This window comes from Panthera onca, chromosome D1, assembly GCF_046562875.1.
Source record: "Panthera onca isolate mPanOnc1 chromosome D1, mPanOnc1 haplotype 2, whole genome shotgun sequence".
Taxonomy (NCBI): domain Eukaryota; kingdom Metazoa; phylum Chordata; class Mammalia; order Carnivora; family Felidae; genus Panthera; species Panthera onca.
In genome coordinates, this window is record NC_138348.1 from 89308349 (window position 1) to 89333803 (window position 25455).

The following is a 25455-nucleotide window of genomic DNA, read 5'->3' on the forward strand; positions in this document are numbered from 1 at the left end:
TCTCAGCTGTGCTGACAACTCAGAGCCTGGAGCCTGTTTCGGATTCTGTGTCTCCCTCTCTCTCTGCCCCTCCCCTGCTCGTGCTCTGTGTCTCTCTCAAAAGTAAATAAACATTAAAAAAAAAATGTAAAGGTTAAAGGAATGCTCTACTTTTTGGATAGTGAGGGAAACCTGTGTTTTGACTTATTCTGTCTTTCAGTAAGCTGATTTTTCTTGCCCAAATCTGCTGTTGATCCCTTTAGTGCATTTTTTAGTTTTAGTTAGTATTTAGATCCCTTTAGTTAGAATTTTTAGTCATTCCCCAGATTCGTTTTTTGTTCCCTTTTTTACTTTCTGTTTCTTCTTGATATTTTCATTTACTTATAAATTGTTTTTCATGTTTCCTTTAGTTCTTTGTGGTTTCTTTGACTTCTTTGAGTGCGTTTCGTGTGGTACATTTAATATGTGTTAAGTCCTATATCTGGACTTCTCAGGGATAGCTTCTATTGGTTTATTTATTTATTTTTTTTCATGTCAATGACTCATGCCTTCTGGTTTCTTTGTATATCTTGTGATTTTGTTGTTGTATACTGGACATTGGATATTATAATGTGGTAACCCTGGGAACTGGATTCTATCCCTCAGCACAGGTTTGCTGTTTTTGATACTGAGGGCTGCAGTCTATGTTTTTAGTGACTTTAACAGACTATTTTTGAAAAGATCGTGTTCCATGTCATATGTGCTCACTGAAGTCTTTCTTCTTTTACTTGTGTTCAGGTAGTATTTTGTCAGGGAATTCCCTGAATGCCAAGAACTAAAAATAAAAAATAAAATAAAGAAAAAGCCACTTCCTCCAGTCTTTGCATACTTCCTTTGTGTTGGGGCACTCATTCAGCAATGAACCGGGCTTTTTACAGCTCTGACAGCCTGGAGAGTAGAGGTGAAAGCTTAGGTCTTCTCCTGTCTTTCGTGCATGTGTCCCAGCCTGAACATGTTCATGGGTTTCTAGAGTGCTCTCGTTTCCCAAGGAGCCTCTCTCCTCAGCTCTTTCTCCTGGGCTTTAAGCTGACTATAATCTTTTGCTTCATATGACTGAAGACTTTTAGTTTATTTTACAATATCTTAGCAACGCTGCTTTTTTAAATCCCTGAATGAGTTCCAAGTTAGGTGAAAAAGAGATGTGTGCTGTGTGTCGGTTCTTCATGTAGCTGCCAGACAGATTAGAAGGGACATGCAGTCGTTTGTCAATGATGTCTCTCCTCCTTCCGGACCCAGGGAAAGGGGGTCCCGTACTTGGGGCCAGGACTGCTATCCACAGGAGTGCTGCCAAGATGGGGAGGAGTGGAGCGAGGGTGGGTGAAAATGCCACAGAGTTTTTAAGTTGGCTTTTTCTTGATTCAGCGTTCTCATGGTGATTGTAAACCTTTACTGTATTCTAGCATACTGCGAAAGTTGGTTGGGAGAGTTTTTGCTTGTTTGTTCATGTTTCTGTGAAGGGACTGGGATTTGCAGTTGCCTACTTTGCCATTTTACTGACATCATTGGACCATCTGTCTTTGCTGTTCGTTCCTCCACATCCATCTTTTTGCCTTTTGGGGGAAGTTTCTTCTCTTCTTCCTGACCGTCTCCTCCCCCCAGTTCTGTTTAGGAAGATTGATTTTATTTCTAGTCTTTACTTATTTTATAGTTACTGACATTTTAATTTATTTTTATTTTTAATTTTTTTTTTAAGTTTATTTCCAGAGAGAGAGAGTGAACATGAGTGGACGAGGGGCAGAGAGAGAGGGAGAAAGACAATCCCAAGCAGGCTCTGTCCTGTCAGTGTGGAGCCCAACATGGGGCTCGATCCCAGGAATCGTGATATCATGACCTGAGCTGAAATTAAGAGTCAGACGTTTAACCGACTGAGCCACCCAGGCGCCCCTGTAGTTGCTGTCATTTTAAAGTTTTATATTCTCCCTTATGGTTTGGATGTTTAGAAATCTTGTGTGTTTTTTTCCCATTGCGGGGAAAGTGAAAATTGATGAGATATCTGACGATCTATTTATGCTTTACTGCTAAGCCACCAGTTTTCTGACCTAAGGGAGAGCATGCGCTCATTCTCTGTCTCAGTCTTGAGTGCCTCAGAGGGCCCTCTGTGCTTTCTTGCCCTGTCCCTGTCTACACTGGTTAGCTGCCGTGTGCTCGGGGAGACTTCACACACTGCACAGGTTCATCTCTCTCCGTTCTCCTGGTTTATCTGTCTCTGTTCTCCTGCTCTTGCCCGAGCTGTTGGTGCATTGACCCTGTCTATATACCTGGGGAGGGTGGTGGGTATTGTCTCTCTGTTACAAGATTTTCGTTGGAATTTTAGTTCATCAACTCTAGTCCATATGCGGTCTTCATGGTTTGGCTGGTTTCTGCTTAACCCTGTCTAATGCACGTTCTTTATCCTCCTGCATCTTTACCAGGCTTCTGAGCATGTCTATGAGTCTGAGCACGTCCATGAGTCTGAGCACGTCCATGAGTCTCTTCTGTCTCATGAATGTCTTGTCACTTTCTACAACTTAGTTCATTTAGGTTTTTTCTCACCCTTAATCCTTTTTTTAAAGTATGATTTTGTAGTGAATCTGCCTTATTTTGACTGGTGTGAGAATAATCATTATCCTGCGAACTTCTACTTCAGACCAGAATGTTTTTTTTAATACCTCAGTGATCCTGCTTTCAAAAATAGAGACTATGTCTTCATATTTTATTTTTATAATATTAGCTATAATGATAGGTAACATTAAGTACTTACTGACTACCAGGCGTCTTGGTGAACACTTTCTGTGCATTATCTCATTTGATCCTCACAAACTTGAGAATAAGCATTATTATTTCATTCCCATTTTCCTGATGTGAGATTATATGGGTTGCTCAATATTGTACAGCTAGCTAGTGACACTTTTTTTTTTTTTTAATTTTTTTTTTAACATTTATTCATTTTTGAGACAGAGAGAGACAGAGCATGAACGGGGGAAGGTCAGAGAGAGAGGGGGAGACAACGAATCCGAAACAGGCTCCAGGCTCTGAGCTGTCAGCACAGAGCCCGACGCGGGGCTCGAACTCACAGACCGCGAGATCATGACCTGAGCCGAAGTCGGATGTTCAACCGACCGAGCCACCCAGGCGCCCCGCTAGTGACACTTTTGAACTCAGGGCTGTGTGTCTCTGGAGCAGAGTTTGTAAACGTAATATAAATGTGAGAAGAGAATTGTATGTGGAAAAAAGTCACAGAGCAAGTGGCATGATGAATGACAATGAACATTCAGCCTAAATACTGGGGAAAAAATGAAGAGCAATTAATTCTGTGGCAAAGTCTTCTGGAGAATACATGCCTCCTTTAAAGGGTTTGGTCACTTTTCCGTTCCAGCCGGTTGTTGCTCATATGAGAATATGGGTCCGATATTTCAGATTTTCTGATTTTTCAAAGAAGTCAAAATGTGTATTTTTCCTATGAAACGACCCCATTTCTAAATTTGAGCTGCTGGTTTAAAAACAAGTAAAATCCAGTGTACAGACATACATAATTCTGAAGTGACATGTGTCTGCAGGCCCGGACTATTCTCTGGGAAGTCAGTTTCCAGTCTGTGTAATAAAGCCTGAGCCCTCTCTAACCCCTTGGGCATGCTGTCTCTCAGTGCCTGCCTTACTGCCTTCCTTTCACATATGTGCTAAATAAGGAGGTGAAGACCTACTCATGAATGAATGTATTTTATTTCTTTCTGTTATGCAGTTGTGCTAGTTTAGATTTAAGTTACAAAGACAATTCTTAGAAACGTAGTTTTTGAAAAATCCTGAATTCTTCATTTTGTCTTCCGTAAGCAGTAGATTTCCATTAAAAGGCCTATCTTAGAGCAAGTTAACGTAAGGGTTCAAGTATTACTGAATGCCTCGTTTATTCGTCATTAATCACAACTCTCCCTCTCTTCTGCCCTTTTTTTTTTTTTTTTTTTTTTTTGACATAGCTTTCGCTTTCAGAAGAACAGAATGAAGTAACGAAAAATGGCTGTGAATCTAAAGAGCTGGTCTACCTCGTGCACATTGCTTGTCAGGTAATTTTGTGGATGTGGAGGCTCCTTTTAGTGCATTTCTTCAATGGCTAATAGAATTCGCAGAAAGATACCTGTGTGATACTGAAGTGGAATTGGACACTGCATGACTATTGTTAAGAAAATAAATGGTATCCTTTAAAAAAGAGATAAATGTGTTCGTACAATATTACATGGAGTGCACAGTTTAGTATTGTAACTTGCATATCTTCTATCTGCATCTTTAGAAAGTTTTTAAGGTTTTAGACGTTTGTGGATGAATACCAGTGACGATGGCAACACAGATGTTTTGTTTTATTCTTTGTCCCCGTCATATTGGCAGTTCTGCATGTACTCAGGGTTGAAACAATTAATAGAATCAGTCTTACAGATACTTAATTTACAGACATAATTGAAAGCTCTTCTTGTAAGAGTAAAGGAAATACATCGTTTATTGACAATTAGATTAAATGAATCAGCTACTGGTCCCCTATCACAGTAAAAGAGCAGATGAAGTTCTGCCTGAGATGCTCACTTTTCTAACCAAGACAGTACGTTTCACTATAGTGTCTGTAGTGTATGTGGTGTATATAGGGGGGGGTGTGTTTTAGAAGGGCACTGTTTCTTGACTCTTAGTATTGAAACTTTTGTGAGGGGGGTGCCTGGGTGACTCAGTCAAGTGTCTGACTCTGCTCGGATCATGATCTCATGGTTCATGAGTTTGAGTCCCACATCAGGCTCTGTGCTGACAGCTCAGAGCCTGAAGCCTGCTTTGGATTCTGTGTCTCCTTCTCTCTCTGCGCCTCCCCCATTCTCACGTTGTGTGTGTGTGTCTCTCAAAATAAATGAACATTCCAATTTTTTTTAATTTAAAAAATAAAACTGTTGTGAGTGTAATTACTGTGACTTCTCTTAATGAGATTTAAAAAGGGTCATTGTAGCATTATTTCCTCTGTCAACTAAGTAGTTTAGTTCCTGTTAATTTACTTTACATTCATTAAGCCTTATGTCTAGTTTTAAGTTCATAATTGTAAAGTAAGTGTTTTTGAGGGAGGCTTTCTTTTGTGCAAAGTTTTTAGTTTTCTTTGGGAAAGAGTTAGATAAGGGCATTTATGTTTTTTTCCCCTCAAAAAGTGTTATTCCTTCACCTGAAGTTAAAAATTATATGATCTTGAAAAATCTAATGCTTATCTCATGAGAAATCCCTGACTTCTTAGTCTTCGTGACTTTAAGGAGAACCTTTCAGAATTTAGTGCTTTATTTATAGATGTAAGAATATGAGATTGGGAATTGACTTTAGCTTGTATAGAAATAAGATGGCCAAAGTTTCATATTGTTTAAATATGTTTTATTGTGTGTCATCTTAGTTCCTTTGAAGAAGTAGGCAGCTCTGAATCACTGTTTTGTGTCATGTTTCAAAAATGCTTCTATTTCTTGACTTAATTTTTAAGTGAAAGTTTCACATGTTCTATGGTGAACCATTACTCACACATTAGTGTAAATCATATCCTCTTTATCTAGAGTACATGAGTGGCATGTCAATAATGAATTTATTAATCCCTCTATGACCTAACATCTTTTAGCATCTTTCCTTCTCACCATTAATTTTCATATGTTCTGACAATGCAAATAGTTTTCTCATAAGCAAATCAAAATGTTATAAATACTGGTACCATATTTTTAAGTGAACTTGAAAAGGTAAGCATGGTATTTTGGAACCATATGCCAGAATGTATAATTGTCACTTGATTATGCTTAGTGAATTAGTTACCTAGCTACTTAGACTATTTCCTGGTTGCAAGTATCTTGTCAAGCTGCTTTAAAAAATTCAGACTACTTGGTACGCTATTCATTACATCAAAGTAGTAATTTACTGCAATATGATAATGCCATTGTACCTCTCTGTAGCACTGAAAGTAATCATTGATGCACACCCCCTCCCCTCCTGGCTTACTTTCTGTATTCTTGCCATATGTGTTGGCCATAAATCGTATTAAATTAGAATCATATATATTTTTTAATAACTAAAATTATAGAGACTCATAGTCAAACCCTCTCATTTTTGCCAGTGAGGGAATTGAAGCCCAAATTACTGACGTGGCTTTCCTAAGTTCTGTAAAATCTTAGCATTAACTTCTAGGGACTTCAGTTTCCTGATGATCAGTTTTTCCTGCATGTCGGTGGAATTTACAATCTAGAACAGACTTAAGAGATTGCCTAGTCTTCAGATAGGATATGATCACCATTACATGCTGATGTAATCTGTACGAGAAACCACTTTTTCACATATTGCATATTTTTGCTAATTTCTAATTTTTAATTAAAGTAAACTTGGAATTCTTTTTATTTAACCCAAGTATTTGTCTTTCATCTGAACCCACTCTTCTCCTGTTCTTTTATCCTAGAAAATGGCCAATTTTCTGTGAAAATTCTGAAAAAACTGTGGATTTTTTTTTCCAGCTTTTTGGAGGTTAAATAATACTGATTCTCTTAGGTCTTATCTTTGAAACTTTAATTGTCCTTTCATCTCTGCCTTTCAAGTTTTTATTTCTTATTAAATTGTGAATTCAGAAATGTAAACCATGTCTTTCATACTGAATTGATACAAATTCAGTAGGCATTTTGATTACCTATGTGTTTATATAAGTACACAGATACTGCGACATACAGTACAACATTTAATTCTTACAACAACTGTGTGAGGTAAGTAGTCTGTGTTTCATTTTACACATGATGAAGACTCAGGAATGTTAATAACTTCCCCAGGGTCATAAAATTAAAGAGAAAGACCAGGATTTGAACCTCAGTCTAGTGTTTTTGTTTGTTTGTTTGTTTTACTGTTGTTGATTTATACTCGGTTAGCTACTCTGAAATCTGCAAGCATATTGTAAATGGTAGTAAAGAATTACAGAAATGCACTGAGAGTGACAGTCAAGTTTCTTTGTATGACTTCAGTGGAGAGAGTTCGTGTGTACATATTTTAGGACATATATATGTGTCTTTTTTTTCTCATTTAGAAGTGTGGGTTATAGGTTTTTAGGATAAAAATACTTTTAGAAATTTTGGAAAATATGGGAAATGGAGAAAAAAGAATAAAATTGCCGTAACACTACTACCCTGATATAGTCTCTGCTTACACTTTTGTATATTCTTGCTTTGTTTTCCATAGTTGTATTTTAGGATTGGATACAGAGATATATATACAGTTTTATGTAATTATTTATAAAGCATTCCTCCGTTGGTTATAATCTCCCTGTAAACATTCATTAATTAATATACTGAAGTATAGTTGACATACAATGTTATATTGTTTTAGGTGTACCAACATAGTGATTTGACATTTACATGTGGTACAACATGTTCACCATGATACGTATACTTACCATCTGTTACCATACACAGTTATTACAATATTATTGACTCTGTTCTTTATGATGTACTTTACATCCCTCTTAGTTATTTTATAACTGGAATTTTATATCTCTTAATCCCCTTCACCTATTTCATGCATCCCCCACCCTTCTCCCCTCTGGCAGCCAGTTTGTTCTTTGTATTTATGAGTTTGTTTCTGTTTTGTTGTTTGTTCATTTGTTTTGTTTTTTAGAGTCCACATATAAATTAAATGATAAGGTGTTTGTCTTCCTGTGTCTGACTTATTTCAGTTAGCATGACCCCCTCAACGTCTGTCTGTGTTGTCACAAATGACAAGATCCCATTCTTTTTTTAATGGCTGAGTAATATTCCATGTACCTATATTCCATAACTTCTTTATTCATTCACTTTTCAGTTGACACTTAGGTTGTTTCCTTATCACATCTATTGTAAATGATGCTGCAGTGAACACAGTAGTGCATATATTATCTCTTTGAATGAGTGTTTTGTGTTTTTTGGGGGGGTAAATAGCCCGAAGAGGAATTGCTGCATCATAGGGTATTTCTGTTTTTAAATTTTTGAGGAACCTCTACACTATTTTTTTTTAGTGTTTGCGCCAATTTACATGCCCACCAACAGTACATAAGGGTTTCCTTTTCTCTATATCCTTGTGCCAACAATTGTTATTTCTTGTCTTTTTGATACTATCCCTTCTGACAGGTGGGAGTAACATCTCATTGTGGTTTTGAGTTGCATTTTCCTGTGATTAGCAATGTTGAACATTTTTTCATATGTCTCATGATCATCCGTATGGTCATTTTCTTCCATTTTCTTTGGAAAAATGTCTGTTCAGGTGTTGTGCCCATTTTTAAAATAAGATTGTTTTTCTGTGTGTGTGTGTGTGTTCGGTTATTTGAGTTCTTTGTATATGTATATCTTATTTGATATATCACTTGTAAATATCTTCTCCCATTTAGGAGGTTGCCTTTTCATTTTGTTGTTGGTTTCCTTCTCTGGGCAAAAAAAAAAAAAAAAAAGCTTTTTAGTTTGATGTAGTCTCAATTTTTAAAAAAAAAATTTTTTTTTTTTACGTTTATTTTTGAGACAGAGAGAGACAGAGCATGAACGGAGGAGGGGCAGACAGAGAGGGAGACACAGAATCGGAAGCAGGCTCCAGGCTCTGAGCCATCAGCCCAGAGCCCGACGCGGGGCTCGAACTCACAGTCTGTGAGATCATGACCTGAGCTGAAGTTGGACGCTTAACCGACCGAGCCACCCAGGCGCCCCAGTCTCAATTTTTTATATTTGTTTTTGTTGCCCTTGCTTGAGACAAATCCAAAGAATAATATTGCTAAGACCAATGTCAAAGAGTTTATTGTCTGTGTTTTCTTTGGGAAGCTTTATGGTTTCAGGTCTTACATTTAGGTTTTGAATCCATTAAAATTTTTTTTTGTAACATTTATCTGAGAGAGAGAAAGAGACAGAGCATGAGTGGGGGTGGGGCAGAGAGAGAGGGAGGCAAGAATCTGAAGTAGGGTCCAGGCTCTGAGTGGTCAGCACAGAGCCTGTGGCGGGGCTCGAACTCATGAACTGTGAGATGGTGACCTGAGCTGAAGTCAGACACTTAACTTACTGAGCCACCAGGCACCCCAGGTCTTGAATCTATTTTGAGTTTGTTTTCATATATGGTGTAAGGAAGTGGTTCAGTTTCATTCTTTTGCATGTAGCTCTCCAATTTTCCAAACACCATTTATTGAAGAGACCATTGTATATTTTGCCTCCTTTGTCATAGGTTAATTGACCATATAAGCATGAGTTTATTTCTGGGCTCTCTACTCTGTTCTGTTGATCTATGTGTCTCTTTTTGTGCCAGTACTATACTGTTTTGATTACTGTAGCTTAAAGGTGTAGTTTGAAATCTAGGAGCATGATACCTCCAGCTTGGTCCTTCTTCCTCAAGATTGTTTTGTCTGGATCTTCTGAGGTTGCATACAAATGTTAGAATTTTTTTGTTCTCGTTCTATGAAAAGTACTGTTGGTGTTTTGATAGGGTTCTAGTTTTATGAAAAGTACTGTTGGTGTTTTGATAGGGATTACATTGAATCTATAGATTGCTTTGAGTAGTATAGACCGTGAAACAATTTTAAATCTAGTCATGAGCATGGTACATCTTTACATTTATTTTTGCCATCTTTCTTTCATTAATGTCTTACATTAATGAGTATATTAATGTATGAGTTTTAATTAATTAATTAATTAATGAGTTTTCAGAGTATAGGAGTTTCACCTCCTTGGTTAAATTTATTTCTAGGTATTTTATTATTTTTAATGCAATTGTTAGTGAGATTTTTTTCTTAATTTCTCTTTCTGTTTGTTATTAGTATATGGAAATGCAACAGATTTCTTATATTAATTATATTAATTATCGAATTCATTAATTATATTATCTAATATTAATTATATTAATTTTGTATCTGCAACTTTACTGAACTCATTCATTAGTTCTGATAGAGTTTTTCTGTGAAGTCTTCAGGGTTTTCTATATATAGTGTCATGTTATCTGCAAATAGTGACAGTTTTTACTTCTTCCTTACCAGTTTACATTCCTTTTACTTCTGTTTCATATCTGATTGTTATAGCAAAGACTTCCAGTACTTTGTTGAATAAAAGTGGTGAGACCTCATCCTTGACATGTTCCTGATCCTAGAGGCAAAGCCTTCAGCTTTTTGCCATTGAGTATGATTTTATCTGTAGTTGTGTTACATATGACCTTTATTATGTTGAGGTATGCTTCCTCTATTACCACTTTGTTGAGAGTTTTTATCATGAGTGGATGTCGAATTTTATCAAATGCTTTTTCTGCATCTATTGAAATGATGTGTTTTTTTTATTCTTCATTTTGTTAATGTGGTGTATCATTTTGATTGATTTGTGGATATTGAACCATCTCTGCATCCCTGTCAAATCCCACTTGATCATGATGTGTGATCCTTGTACTGTTGACTTTATTCTTCTAATATTTTGTTGAGGATTTTTATAGTTCCATTCATTAGGGATATTGGTCTGCAGTTTTCTTTCTTTGTAGTGTCTTTGTCTGGTTTTGATATCAGAGTAATGCTAGTTCATAGAATGAATTTGGAAGGAGACTTTCCTCTTCAGTTATTTGGAATAGATTAAGCACGCTAGGTATTCAGTTTTCTTTACTTTTTTTTTTTTTCTCCAGTTTCACCTGTGAAGCCATCTGGCCCTAGACTTTTGTTTGTTGGGAGGTTTTTCATTATGGATTGAATTGTATTACTAGTAATTGGTCTGTTCAGATGTTCTTTTTCTTCTTGATCAAGTCCTAGAAGATTTTATGTTTTTAGGGATTTATCTGTTTTTTGTAGGTTGTCTAATATGTTGATGTGTAATTGTAATAGTCTAATAACTTTTTGTATATCTGGGATGTGAGTTGTAAGTTCTCTTCATTTCTGATTTTATTTACTTGACTCCCTTCTTTTTTTTCCTTGATTAGTCTGGCTAAATATGTTTGTTTTTTTACAGATTTTATTTTTTAAGTAATCTCTACATCCATTGTGGGGCTCAAACTCACAACTCCAAGATCAAGAGTCACAAGCTCCACTGACTAAGCCAGCCAGGCACCACTGCCTAAAGGTTTATCAACTCTTAGTTTCATTGATCTTTTCTGATGTTTTTTAGTGTTTACTTCATTTATCTGCTCTGATTTTTATTATTTTGTGTCTCCTACTAACTTTGGTTTTGTTTCTTCTTCTTTTTCCAATTTCTGTGGGTGTAAGTTTAGATTGTTTGAGATTTTTCTTTTTTCTTGAGGGAGGCCTGTATTGTTCTAACTTTCCCTCTTGGGACTGCTTTTGCTATTCCCTTAAGATTTTGAACTGTTGTGTTTCCATTTTCATTTTTGTCCAGATACTTTTTTTATTTCTATTTTGATTTCTTTATTGACCAGTTGGTTATTTAGGCTCCAAATGATTGTGTTTTTTCTAGTTTTTGCCTTGTAATTGATTTCTGGTTTCATACTGTTGTTGTGGGAAAAGGTGCTTGATATGATATCAGTCTTTTAAAATTTATTAAGACTTGTCTTGTGGCCTAACATGTGATATGTCAAGGAAAATGTTGCATGTGCACTTGAAAAGAATGTGTATTATGCTGTTTTGGTAATGTTCTGTACATATATGTATGTCAGGTTTGTCTTAAACACTGTTTCAGGTCACTGTTTCCTTATTGATTTTTCTGTCTGGACACTGTATCCACTGATGTAAATGGGGTGTTAAAGTCTCCTACTATTGCTATATTACTGTCTGTTTTTTTGCTTTTTGTCTGTTAATATTCGCCTTATATATTTAGGGGCTTCTGTGTTGAGTATAGAGATATTTACAATTGTTACATTATCTTGTTGGATTGATGTCTATCATTATGTAATGTTTTTCTTTGTCTCTTCTCATAATCTTTGTCTTAAAGTCTATTTTGTCTGATAGGTGTATTGCTACTCCAGCTTTCTTTTTGCTACATTTGCATAGAGTATTATTTTTCATCTTTTTACTTTCGGCCTGTATGTATCATTATGTTTGAAGTGAATCTCTTGTAGGCAGCATATAGATGGGTCTTACATTTTTATCCATTTAAGTTGCCTATTGTCTTTTGACTGGAGCATTTAGTCCATTTACATTTAAAGCAATTATGGGTAGTTTTGTACTCATTGCCATTTTGTTCATTGTTTTCTAATTGTTTTTGTATGTCTTCTCTTGTTCTCTTACCTCATAACTTGATGACTTTATTTAATGTTATGTTTGGATTCCTTTCTATTTATTTTTTATGTATCTAGTATAGATTTTTGCAGTCAGTATGAAGTCATATGTAACACTCTTTGCATATAGTAGTCTGTTTTAAGTTTATGGTCTCTTAGGTTAGAACACATTCTGAACATACTACATTTTTACTCCCCATCCCCATGTCTTTATGTATTTGAATTCATATTTTACAGCTTTTTACTCAATGTGTCCCTTAACTAGTTATTGTAGATATTGTTGATTTTACTACATTTGTCTTTTAATCTTCATACCAGCTTTATGAGTGGTTGATCGACCACCTTTACTACATGTTAGCTTTTACCAGTGAAATTTTTCTTTCATAATTTTCTTACTTTAGGTATGGCCCTTTCTTTTATGCTTAAAGAAATCCTTTTAACTCTCTTAAAATGCCAGTTTAGTGGTGAAAATTTAAAATTTTGCTTGTCTGGGAAATTCTTTATATTTCCTTCAATTGTGAATGAAAAATTTGCTGGTAGACTGTTCTTGGTTGTAGGTTTTCTCCTTTCAGCAGTTTAAATATATCATGCGTATTCCTTCTGGCCTGAAAACTTGCTGCTGAAAAATCAGCTGATAGTCTTATGGGTGGTCCCTATACTTACTACTGGCTTTTCTCTTGTTGCTCTTAAGATTCTCTCTTTATCTTTAATTTTTGACATTTAAATTATGTGTCTTGGTGTGGTTCTCTTTAATTCAGCTTGTTTGGGGCTCTCTTTACTTCCTGGACCTGGATGTCTGTTTTCTTTCAGATGGAGGAAGTCTTCAGAGGCTCTTTAAGTGGAAGCCTCAAATTTAGAGCCTCTGTGGGAAGTAGTCTAGGCCATCTGGTTACAATGATAAGTCATTATATAGTCCGAGTGCTTGTTACAATGTTAAAATCTAGTATAACATGGTCCTGGAACAGATACCTGTCAGACAGCTCTCATTTAGCCACATTGGTGTGTCTGAGGAGAATATTAAGCATTTTTAAAGTGATATTCTCTTGAGGCACCTGGATGGTTTAGTCGGTTGAGCATTTATCTTCAGCTCAGGTCATGATCTCGCAGTTCATGAGTTCAAGCCCACAGCTTGTCAGCTCTGTGCTGACTTCGGATCCTCGTTCTCCCTCTCTCTGCCCCTCCTTCACTTGCTCTCCCTCAAAAATAAAATAAACATTAAAAAGCAAATAAAGTGACTCTCTCAGATGCTTGGAAAATAGATCTTTAATGCCCTGCCCAACTCCCTGCCTCTCATACTAATCCCGATTTAGAATAAGTTGTCTTGGGGTGCGTAGGTGGCTCAGTCAGTTAAGTGTCTGACTTCAGCTCAGGTGATGATCTCATGGTTCATGGGTCTGAGCCCCGTATCAGGCTCTGTGCTGACACAGATGGTTCTGTGTCTCCCTCTCTCTCTGCCCCTCCCCCACTCGCGCGCGCGCGCGTTCTCTCTCTCTCTCTCTCTCTGTCTCAAAACTAAATAAACATTAAAAAAAAATTAGAATAAGTTGTCTTAACCAATATAGGCATATTGTTTTTCAGATGTTCCCTCCATTATCGTTTTATTCTGTTCTTTAAGTAAACAAACTGAAAAAGTGTATTGTGTAGAACAAACAGATTAGCTTGTGTGGATGAAAAAACACTCTTGTGTCATAATATTGAATCTGAATGGTAATACTTTATCTTTTCTGAAAATCATACTAATTTTTCCTCTGTCTATCCCCTACTTTTCAGAAAACATAATGTGTTTACTTTGAATTTAATAAAAATTAATAGAAATTCTAAAAAATTGTTATATGTCAGAAGATACTAGAAAAACCTTTACTGTCTTAAGTGTTGAACATTCACTAATTTTAAAAAGCCCAAAATGAGATAAGCACTCACAGTAATTGAACCCCACTATGTGGAATAAATCACTTATGAGTATAATGTCAATGGTAATATGTCTCAGTACCACTCTATATTCAATTGTTTTATTCTTTAGCAAGTAAGTGAACATCAGCATTTACTTACTTACTTATTTAAGTTTATTTATTTATTTTGAGAGAGAGTGTATGTGTGGGAGGGGCAGAGAGGGAGGAGAGAGAGAGAATCCCAAGCAGTCTCTGCACTGTCAGTGCAAGGAGCCCAGTGCGGGACTTGAACTCACAAACCTGTGAGATCATGACTTGAAATGAAATCAAGAGTTGGATGCTTAACCGACTGATCCACCCAGGTGCCTCTCAGTTTTTAAGTGTTACTTTTAAAATGGCAAATTTAAACCTAGCTGCTTCAAGAATTTATTCTAACATGTACTCCAATGAAAATCCTTCAGGATTTTTCTGTTCTGTGAGTATAGGTTTGTTAGTGTAAGACATCGCTGCTTTATAAAGTACTTAATAAAGTACTTACTATTTTAGTGTTTGATTGTAAGCTTTAGACCAATTAAAATCAATCATTTCATTATATTTGGAGTATATTAACCACCTTTGTATTTTAACGAGAATTCATCAGTATATAATACTTTATTTTTTCTGAGGATCAACTTTTTCATAAATATTTATAATACTCTAAAGGCTCCTTTATGTCCTGGTAGGTGGGGTAAACAGTTGGTTTTAGGGGAATGCTTTCCTGCCTCAAAATATCTCCTGCTACCCTGCTTGAAATTCCACCATCAGAAATGCATTCCTTGGTATTAAGTATCTCCTCCACTTAGTCCTTTTAAAAAATGCTGTTACTAAGGGGTGGGGTTGACTATTCACATTTGTAGAGCATCTGTGTATGAACAAAACGTGTAGAGATTGTAAACATCCAAACCTGTAACTCTTCTGTGAAATGTAGATGTTACTATTTTCATTTTATAGGTGAGTAAAGATTGCTGAGAGGTTTAAGTAACTTATGTAAATTTCTATATCTAGGATAAGGCCCAGCTGAGATTTAAATCAGGTCATTCTCTTTTCACTGAAATTCATCATACCATTAAAGAGAGAATTTGTTCATTCTTTTTCAGTTAACTTTCCCATGGTAAAGGAATTTCCAAGGACATGGCTGAGGACTGTTCTCCGAAAGAACAGCAAATGTATCTAGAATTTGTCTTTTACCAACTCTGTTATTACCAAGCTTTATCTTGTTGGGATGTTGTGATTAGCATTTGTATTTGCATCAAATTGCATCTAGCATTTAACTGCTGGAGTGATGTAAAATGTAATTTGAAACATGTTGCCTTCGTGGTTAACACTCCAATAGATTTTCACTGTGTTTAAAACTGAGCCCAAACTGCTAATCAAGGACTGTGAGGGCCCCACCTGACCAGGACCTTGCTACCTCTTTCGTATCATCTCATGACAGTGTGCCCATTCCTGTGTTCTGGTTATGCTAGCTTTCATTCCATTTTTATTTCTTTTCTGTTCTTTACTTTTATTTTATTTTTTAAAAGTTTTTATTTATTTTAGACAGTGAGGGAGAGAGAGGAAGAGGGAGAGAGAGAGAGAAAGAGAGAGAGAGAGTGAATATGAGTGGGAGAGGGGCACAGAGAGAGAGAGAGAGAATCCTAAGCCCAACATGGGGCTTGAACCCACAAACCTGAGCTGAAATCAAGAGTCGGATGCTTAATCAGCTGAGCCACCCAGGTGCCCCATAAGGAGTTTTTGTATTGTTTTTGTGTTGATATATTTATAAAAGAAGTGAATTTCTAAGTTATTCTGATCCTTTGTAGTTGAACCTTGAACATCAACATTGGTTTGAATAGAATGGTTCCACTTATACATAGATGTTTTTCGCTAAATAGAGTACATTACTGTAAATGTATTTCTCTTCTTTATGATTCTCTTAATAATACATTTTTTCTCTATCTTACTTTATTGTAAGAATAGTACATAATATAGCATAAAAATATGTTTGTTGCCTGTTTATATTATTGGCAAGGTTTCCAGTCAAGAGTAAGCTATTAGCAGTTATGTTTTGGAGAAGCAAACTTATATGTGGATTTTCGACTGTGAAGGGGAATCCGTGCCCCTTCTCATGTTGTTCAAGGGTCAGTTGTACTTTATTTACTTTTAGAAATTGGATGAATTTCTGCCAGAATGGTAGGTATTTTACTATTTTTAGAATTTTCTCACTGAATCTAAGTTTCAGATGATTTGCAAATTAAGGTTTTCATTTGGTGAATGACATTCTGTATAAAAGGACAGATTTTTTGCTGGCACAAGAACATTTTTAAAAAAATTGAAAGAAATCAGTTCACTGATATATGAGGAAATGAATTTTGAAATCCAGTCCCTCACCATTTTTAGGCTCATTTGCATTTATGTGGTTGGTTGATATTTATTTCCTTGAGTAAGACTGTTTGGATGGAAGAAAACACGATTTATTTTTAACAGTTAATATAGTTGATTTTTTAGATTAGTTTTAGGTTCACAGCAAACTTGAGTAGAAAGTATGAGGTTCCTGCATATGTTTTATCCCCACACATGCCCGACTCCACGATAGATGTCTTTCCCCAACATGATACATTTGTGACAGTGATGAACCTACACTGACATAGCTTTGTCAGCAAGGGTTCAGTCATGGTGTTGTATGTTCTGTGGGTTTGGACAAATTTATAATTATATGTACCCACCATTAAGGTATCATACAAAATTATTTCACTGCCCTAAAAATTCTGTGCTCTATTTCTTACTTCTCCCTAACCAGTGGCAACCACAGATATTTTTACTGTCTCTGTAGTTTTGCCTTTTTCAAAATGTCATATAGTTGGAGTTATACAGTACATAGACTTTTCAGCTTGGCTTCTTTCACTTAGTAGTATGCATTTAAATTTTCTCCATGTCTTCTAATGGCTCGATAGTTTCTTATTTTTTTTTTTTTTTAGTGCTGATTAATACTGAATTTTCTGGATGTATCACAGTTTATATATACATTCACCAGCTGAAGGATATCTTGATTGCTTCCAAGTTTCAGCATTTAAAAAAAAATTTTTTTTTTTGAGAGACAGACACAGAGCACAAGCAGGAGAGGGGCAGAGAGAGAGGGAGACACAGAATCTGAAGCAGGCTCCAGGTTCTGAGCTCAGCACAGAGCTTGATGCAGGGCCCAAACTCACAAATCATGAGATGATGATGTGAGCCAAAGTGGTACCCTTAACCGACTGAGCCACCCAGGCACCCCTAAGTTTCAGCATTTATAAATAAAGCTGCTGTGAACATGCATGTACAGGCTTTTGTGTGGACACAACTTTTTAGCTCATTTGGATGAACACCAAGGAGTCTAATTGCTGGAACCTGTGGTAAGGTATCTTTAGTTTTATAAGAAACTGACAAGTTGTCTTCCAAAGTGTGTTTACCATTTTGTATTCCTACTAGCAATGGAAGACATTTCCTATTATTTCACATCTTTGTCAGCATTTAGTTCTAGGTTTTTGCCATTTTAATAGGTGTGTGGTGTTATCTCGTTTTAATTTGCATTTCCTTGATGACGTATTGTGTGGAGCATTTTTTCATATACTTATCTATTATTTGCATATCTTTTTGGTGAGGTGTCTGCTTAGGTCTTTGGACTTTTTAAATCAGCTGTTTGTTTTCTTATTGTTGATTTTTAAGAGTTCTTTGTACATTTTGGATAACAGTCTTTTATCAAATAAATCTTTTGCCAGTATTTTCACCCAAGTCTATTACTTGTCTTTTCATTTTATTGATAGTGTCTTGACACAGCAGAAAATTTTAATTTCAGTGAAGTCCAGCTCATCAGTTCTTTCATGGATTGTGACTCTAATGTATCTAAAAAAGTTTATCACCAAACCCAAGAGCATTTGTATTTTCTCCTATGTTACCTTCTATGAGTTTTATCATTTTACATTTTACATTAAGGTCTGTGATCCATTTTGAGTAATTTTTTGAAAGCTGTAAGGTCTGTATTTAGATTTATATTTTTGACTGTGGATTTTGCCAATTCTTCCAGCACTATTTGTTGAAAAGAATTTTTTTTTTAAATCCACTGTGTTGACTTTTCTCTTTTGTCAAAGATCAATTGACAGTATTTATGTGGGTCTATTTCTGGGCTCTCTGTTCTGTTTCATTGATGTATTTGTTAATTTTTTTTTTTTTTTTTTTTTTTTTTTTTGCTAATACCACACTGTATTGATGATTATAGCTTTATGGTATGTCTTTAAGTCACTTGGTGTCAGTCTCCCAACTTTGTTCTTCTCCTTTAATGTTGTGTTAGCTGTTCTAATCTTTTACCTCTCTCTATAAACTTTAAAATAAAAAAAAAAAAACTTGCTTTGGTTTTGATTGGCATAGCATTGTGAATCTATAGATCAAGTTTGGAAGAATTGATACCTTGACCATATATTGACCCTTCTATCCAGGAACATGGTATATCTCTCAAATTTTTTTAGTTGTTTACCTTTACCAGAATATTGTAGGTTTCCTCATACAGATCTTGTACATAGTTAAAAAAATTCTTTTAATGTTTATTTTTCAGAGAGAGAGAGAGAGAGAGAGAGACTTTTGAGTGGGGGAGAGACAGAGAGAGAGGGAGACACGGTATCTGATGCAGGCTCTAGGCTCTGAGTTGTCAGCACAGAGCCTGATGCGGGGCTTGAATTCGTGAACCATGAAGTCATGACCTGAGCTGAAGTTGGACGCTCAACTGACTGAGGCACCCAGGCACCCCCATGTTTTTTTAGATTTGTATTTAATTCTTTCTATTTTTGGGGGGGTGTGCTGATATAAATACTATTGTGCTTTTAACTTCAAATTGAATTTAATCATTGTTGGTACATTGGAAAGCAATTGGCTTTTTTATATTAACTTTGTATTCTGCTATTTTGGTCATTAAATTTAATCATTCATGATTAAAAATTCTCAGTAAACTAAGATTAGTGGGAAATGTCCTCAACTTGATAAAGAGTATCTATAAAAAATCTATAACTGTAATAGTGAGAAACTCATTCTGTAAATAAGATCAGGAACAAGGTAAGGACGTCCCCTCTTTCCACTGCTTTTCAACACTGTGCTGGAATTCCTAGCTAATGCCATTAAGGCAAGAAAAGGAAATAAAAGATATACAAATGGGAAAGGAAGAAACATACAGTACAATTATGATTTCAGTAGAATCCAGTGACCCATCACCCACATACAACACCCCAGTGCTCATCCCAACAGATGCCCTCCCCAATGCCTATCACCCATATAGTCCATCCCCCCACCCGAAATGCATCCAGCAACCCTCAGTATGCTCTCTGTGTTTAAGAATCTCTTATGGTTTGCCTTCCTTTCTCTTTTTATCTTATTTTTCCTTCCTCTCCCCTATGTTCATCTGTTGAGTTTCTCAAATTCCACATATGAATAAAGTGATGTGATATTTGTCTTTCTCTGACTGACTTACTTTGTTTAGCATAATACCCTCTAGTTCCATCCACATTGTTGGCACCTGGCACGATTTCATTCTTTTTGATCACCAAGTAATATTCCTGTGTGTGTGTGTGTGTGTGTGTGTGTGTGTGTGTGTGTGTGTGTATCACATCTTCTTTATCCATTCATCAGTTGATGGACATTTGGGCTCTTCCTATAATTTGGCTATTGTTGATAGTGCTGCTGTAAATATTGGGGTGCATGTGCTCCTTTGAATCAGCATTTTTGTATCCTTTGGAAAAATACCTAGTAGTGAAATTGCTGGGTTACAGGGTAGTTCTATTTTTAATTTTTTGAGAGACCAAGGAAATTTCTTGACTAACAAGCTATTTGAGTAAAAGTGTTAAGCTTTCAAAGGGCTAATAGTTAAATGAAATACTTTGGCTAGACATTCAGTGTAATAGGGTTTGATAAGTTTGATAAGCAATAATTATAGGAGTATACAATATATTTTAGTAGAAAAATTGTCAAAGATGTAAATAGATAATTCCTAAAAGAATAAAGATATCATTTTCACCTTTTGGAAAATTAAAGTGCTTTTATAAATAAATATTAGTGTAGATGCAGTAAAATAGGCACAAACAGTAAAAATTGGTACAATCTTTCCATTTTTAGAAATTGTGTGTGTATTTTAACTTTTTAAATTAAAAATAAATTTAGTCTTATAAAAATTTGCAAAAATAGTGCAGAGAGATTCAGTATACTCTGCACTTAGGTTTAGATGATGTCACAATTTTTAGGAATTTATTCTTCTAAAAGAATTTTAATGTTTCTTTTTGAGAGCAAGAGAGAGAGAGAGAGCATGAACGGTGAGGGGCAGAATCCAAAGCAGGCACCGAGAGCTGTCAACACAGATCCCAAGATGGGACTCAAACTCAGTAGCCATGAGATCATGACCTGAGCTGAAGTCGGACACTCAACCCACTGAGCCACCCAGGCGACCCAGGAATTTATTCTAAAGAAGTATAAGAAATTGGAGCATAGACTTAGATACAATTATTACATCCTGTTATTACAATCCTGTTTTTTGTGCTCGCTTCAGCAGCACATACACAATCTTGTTTTCAATTATTGAGCTTTTAACCTGGGAACTTCCCAATTCTATCAATTTGCACGATTTAACAGCTTTTCCAAAATCAGTCTAGGTTAGTGAATGTATCGTTAATATTGTCCGTGCATGTTAACAGTTTCAACCAAACTATTTGTCTGTTATACCCCATGCATGACAAGTATATGACTAATAGAACATTCAGAAGGTATTTCTGGGCCAGACCGCTATACCAGTGACAAAAATATCAGTAGTGATAAGAATGTTCAATGAATGATTGGCAGGCAGTGTGCTCAGTAACTCACATGCATTATTTCATTTAATCTTTCGACTTCCAGGTACTGTTAACTTCCCCATTTTATAGATGAGTAAACTGAGGTTTAGAAGTTACCTAAGGTCTACCACCTAAGGTAGCCCATAGTAGTTTAAATTTAAATCCCGCATTACTGACTACTGCTTTCCTCATTGTTTTCTTTCTTCTCTTTTCCTTCTGTGTTTCACAGTTATGTTGATCTAGAAATCTGTTTTGTATGCCAAGGGGAAAGTGATATGCCAAGGGCCAAATGTTACCTTATGTCTTAGTTTGGGGTGCTTTCACAAAGTACCATAAACTGGGTACCTTATAAACAATACAAATTTATTTCCAACAGTTCTGGAAGCTGGAAGTCTGAGATCAGGAGGTCAGAATGGCAAAGTTCTGGTGAGAGCCGTTTCTCAGACTGCAAACAGCTAGCTTCTTATAACTTCATGTAGCAGAGCATAGAGAAGGAGAAGCAAGCTCTCTTAGGGCTCCTGTAAGGGCACTAATCTCATTCATGAGGGTTCCACCCTCATGACCTCATCTCATCTAATTATTTCCCAAAGGCTCCATTTCCTAATGCCATCATATTGGAGGCTTGGGTTTCCACATACGAATTTTGGGGAGATGCAGATACTCAGGTCCTAATACCTTACAATTATGTCAGAATATTCTTCATTTAGTGAGAAATGCTTAATGAAAACGGGATTAAAAGCAGAGCCAATTTCTATTCTAAAAGCACCAGGTAACAACAAATACAGGACTACATTTTCTTTATATTGACCACTTCCCACAGTCTGTTGGCTCGAAAGGAGTAATAGATGTGAATGTACCAAGTTGTCAGCTTATTTCTCTCCTTCCCAGACAGTGGGATGACTATACGCATGTTTAAAGTTGATCCTGATTGATTGCTTGGCCTTTGTACTAGTGACTTGAAATCCTGATGTTACATTTTTTTCTAAAAGAAAGCAGGAAAACAAAACAAAAACAAAATGTCACCGGATCTATAGGTTATCTTCAAATAATGATATTAAATTTAAGATTTACTTTCCAATATTAAAGCTGGAAACTCAGCCAGTATGGAAAACAACCTTTGACCTCTAAAGATGGATTAACTTCTCTAGTTGAAAACCTGATGTACTTGAAAGTCATCAGTAAAAATGTTCTTTTTCCTTTGAGTTGCTGAGCTTTTGGTGACCAGTCATTTGTTCTGCTAAATACCATGGGGTTTTGTTTGGAAACTCTGTTCTCTAATTCTAAGTGTTTGACTGAGAACAAGTTCTCTAAATCAGTAAAGAATAGTAATAGCCAGCGTGTACTGAGCCATTTCTGTTAACTGATACTCTACTAATCATTTTACATTAATTTACATCATTTAGTTCTTAAACAGCCAGGATTCACAATTAGGACATTCTGATCCTATAATCAAGTTTTCAGCTATTTCTTTATTTCAGATATATATTTTTAGGATCTATGCAGGTAATGTAAATAAGGTGTGGTCACTTGGGCGAATTAGACCTTGTTGTGCTGTACCTAAAGTATTCATATACATTTTTATTTTATTTTATTTTTTAGATGTTTTTATTTATTTTGGGGAGGGAGTGAGAAAGAGTGAGCATGAGCAGGGAGGGACAGAGGAAGAGGGGGACAGAAGATCGGAAGCAGTCTCTATTCTGACAGCAGCAAGCCCAATGTGGGGCTGGAACTCACGAACCATGAGATCATGATCTGAGCCGAAGTTGGACCCTCAACCGACTGAGCCACCCAGGCACCTCCATATACATTTTTTTAATGTTTATTTTTGAGAGAGCGAGAGAGAAAGCATGTGCATGTAAGTGAACACAAGTGAGAGAGGGGCAGAGAAAGGGAGACAGTGCCTCCATAGAGGGATCTGTACTGACAGTGGAGAGCCCTATGTGGGGCTCGAACTCAAACCACTAGATCATGACCTGAGCCAAATTTGGTCGCATAACTGACTGAGCTACCCAGGTGCCCTCCTCATATACATTTAAAACACACACACACACACACACACACACACACACACACACACACACACACTTTAGGCCTAATCCAAATCAGAAGATAGAATGGATAAATTTAAAATACTATGGATGATGGACGTAAAACCTTGTTCAGATGAAAATTTATTTTTTTTTGACGTGTGTTTTAATTTCTGTTCTCTCACATATGTGAGGCTTTAAGCAAATTACTTAATTTGTGATTAGGTTCATAGAGAATGAAGTAAAATCTTATTACTTGTTTTGGACAATGTACTGTATACATGCATATATGGTAAAGGTATAAAATGCATTTATGCATGATAACAATACACATCAACTCCTGTCTTTACTTTTAGAAGGGATACAAAGAATGGTGCTTTGTATCTATAATAATTGGTTCTTTAAAATAACATCCAGAGCTTTGAAACAAAAAAGTCAACATCTGTTTAATCTCTGTGATAGAGACATGAGTATGTGATAAATTATTTTGTTTACTTTTCTGGTATTTGAAGTGTTGCATAGTTTTAAAAAATGTGTGTATGAAAGAGAAAATAATTGCAACTGTATGCTAAGTTTTTCCTTTTATTTCTGCCTTTGTTTGTTTTTAGTTTTTATTTTTGCCATCCCAAAGGATCAAGTATTTAACTCCCTATGGTTATTTAGGAAATATTTGGGTTAGAAGGCAGTGTTAGAACTGAGGAAACAAAGGAGCTTACTTCAGCAAAGAGTAAAAGAGTGACTTTCCATAGCCAAAGAAGCAGCAGTTAAAGATCATGGAGGCAAGAAAGGGAACAAATGTCTCATAAACTGAATAAATGTAAGTAATTGAGCATAACTGGAGGCAGAGAAAGGGCATGGAGGAGTAATGACTGAGATCAGAGTATAAATTCAGACAGAACCTAGATGATGAAAGCCATGATATATGCAAATATGTTTGGACTTTATCCTATGGATCAGTGGTTCCCAGTTCAGGCTGATCATCAGAATTAACTGGATCCCATTTCAGACTCATGGAACTAGCATTTCTTAGAATAGTGACCAGGACACTTTTCTTTAAAAGGCTCTGCCATGTGTTATTGTCTTAATTCATTCTAAAAACCCTCTCAGACAGGGAGTTGGTATTGTTCTCCATCTACGTGATAGAGAATTTCAGTCCAGAGTAGGATTATGCAAGTTGATCATGTTAGTTTTATTTAAAAAAATTTTTTTAGCATTTATTTTTGAGAGAGAAAGAGACAGAATGCGAGTGGGTTGGGGCAGAGAGAGGGGGAGGCACAGAATCCGAAGCAGGCTCCAGGCTCTGAGCTGTCAGCACAGAGCCTGATGCGGGGCTCGAACTCATGAGCTGTGAGATCATGACCTGAGCCAAAGTTGGATGTTCAACTGACTGAGCCACCTAGGCGCTCCTGATCATGTTAGTTTTAATATACCTCTGTGTAGAATTCACATCTCTGCCTTATGAAGTGGTGCATTCTGCCTCTGCCCCATTTGGCTGGGGCACATGGAGAAGACTTCCACTAAAAGTGTTTCTTCAGTTCTGAGATGGTTGCTCTCAGGCCTTTCTTGCAGTCCTTCTAGAATTTTATGAGATGAGAGCCTCTGTATAAAATTAGATAAAATTGCAAGACTAAATGCTCTGCAGCAGTGCTGACTCATGGGAGCTCTCGATGGATTTTTGATAGTGTCACCTGATAAGCTTTGTATTTTGTAGTGGTGGGAAGGGGAGCAGGGGAGATCAAAGGTGAGGACAATTAGCAGTATTCTCGGTAAGAAATGATATTCATCCCTACTAAAGCTTGGGCTAGGGGAAGTGATAGAGTCAAGAGAAAATTAGGAGGTAGAATGTAATAATAAATAAGCTCTGGGAGTAGATTTTCATTGTTTTTTTTTTTAAATTTATTTTAGAGAGTGAGAGCAAATGGGGGAGAGAGGCAGAGGGAAAGATTGAGAGAAAGAGGAAGTCAGAGAGAGCAGGTTCCATGCTCAGCACGGAGCCCGATGTGGAGCTCGATTTCACACCCCTGGGATCATGACTTGAGTCGAAATAAAGAGTTGGATGTTCAACCTACTGAGCCAACCAGGCACCCCAGATTTTCATTTTTGATGAGCTTGTGAGATTGGGCAAGGCAAGGAAGAAAGCCTGAGATGTTGGGAAGGATAATGAGTTCTAGATAATATTTGTATATTGAATGTGTATTGATGAGGACTGTAGTGGTTTTGATTTTCCAGTCTTAGTCATAGAAAATGTTGATGATACCTATCAATAACTTGGTTTTATTTTTCTTTAATTTTTGATTATATTCTCCCACCCCAAATTATTTTATGATTCTTTTTGTGGATTTAAGGCCACATGCTGTCTTACCATGTAGCAGTTACTGCTCCCAGAGAGCCAGTGGACTTTGATGAGCAGTAGAGAGAGTGGAGACTTTTATCTTATTTTCATTATTGACCTTTTGGTGTAGTGTAACTCATTAGATTGTTTTGGAGTTTGAGTATTTACCTATTTACTAA

General features: G+C 36.3%; 1 protein-coding gene across 5 annotated transcripts in view; it reads left to right on the plus strand.

The window, feature by feature from the left end:
- ARHGAP32 (Rho GTPase activating protein 32) overlaps positions 1-25455 on the plus strand; it is a 298544-nt gene that overhangs the window by 178974 nt on the left and 94115 nt on the right. For all 5 annotated transcript variants that reach the window (XM_060605213.3, XM_078432952.2, XM_078432951.2 and 2 more), the window contains one exon: positions 3969-4055. In XM_060605213.3, coding sequence (XP_060461196.3) covers positions 3969-4055 — 87 coding nt within the window. The remainder of the gene's footprint in view (positions 1-3968; positions 4056-25455) is intronic.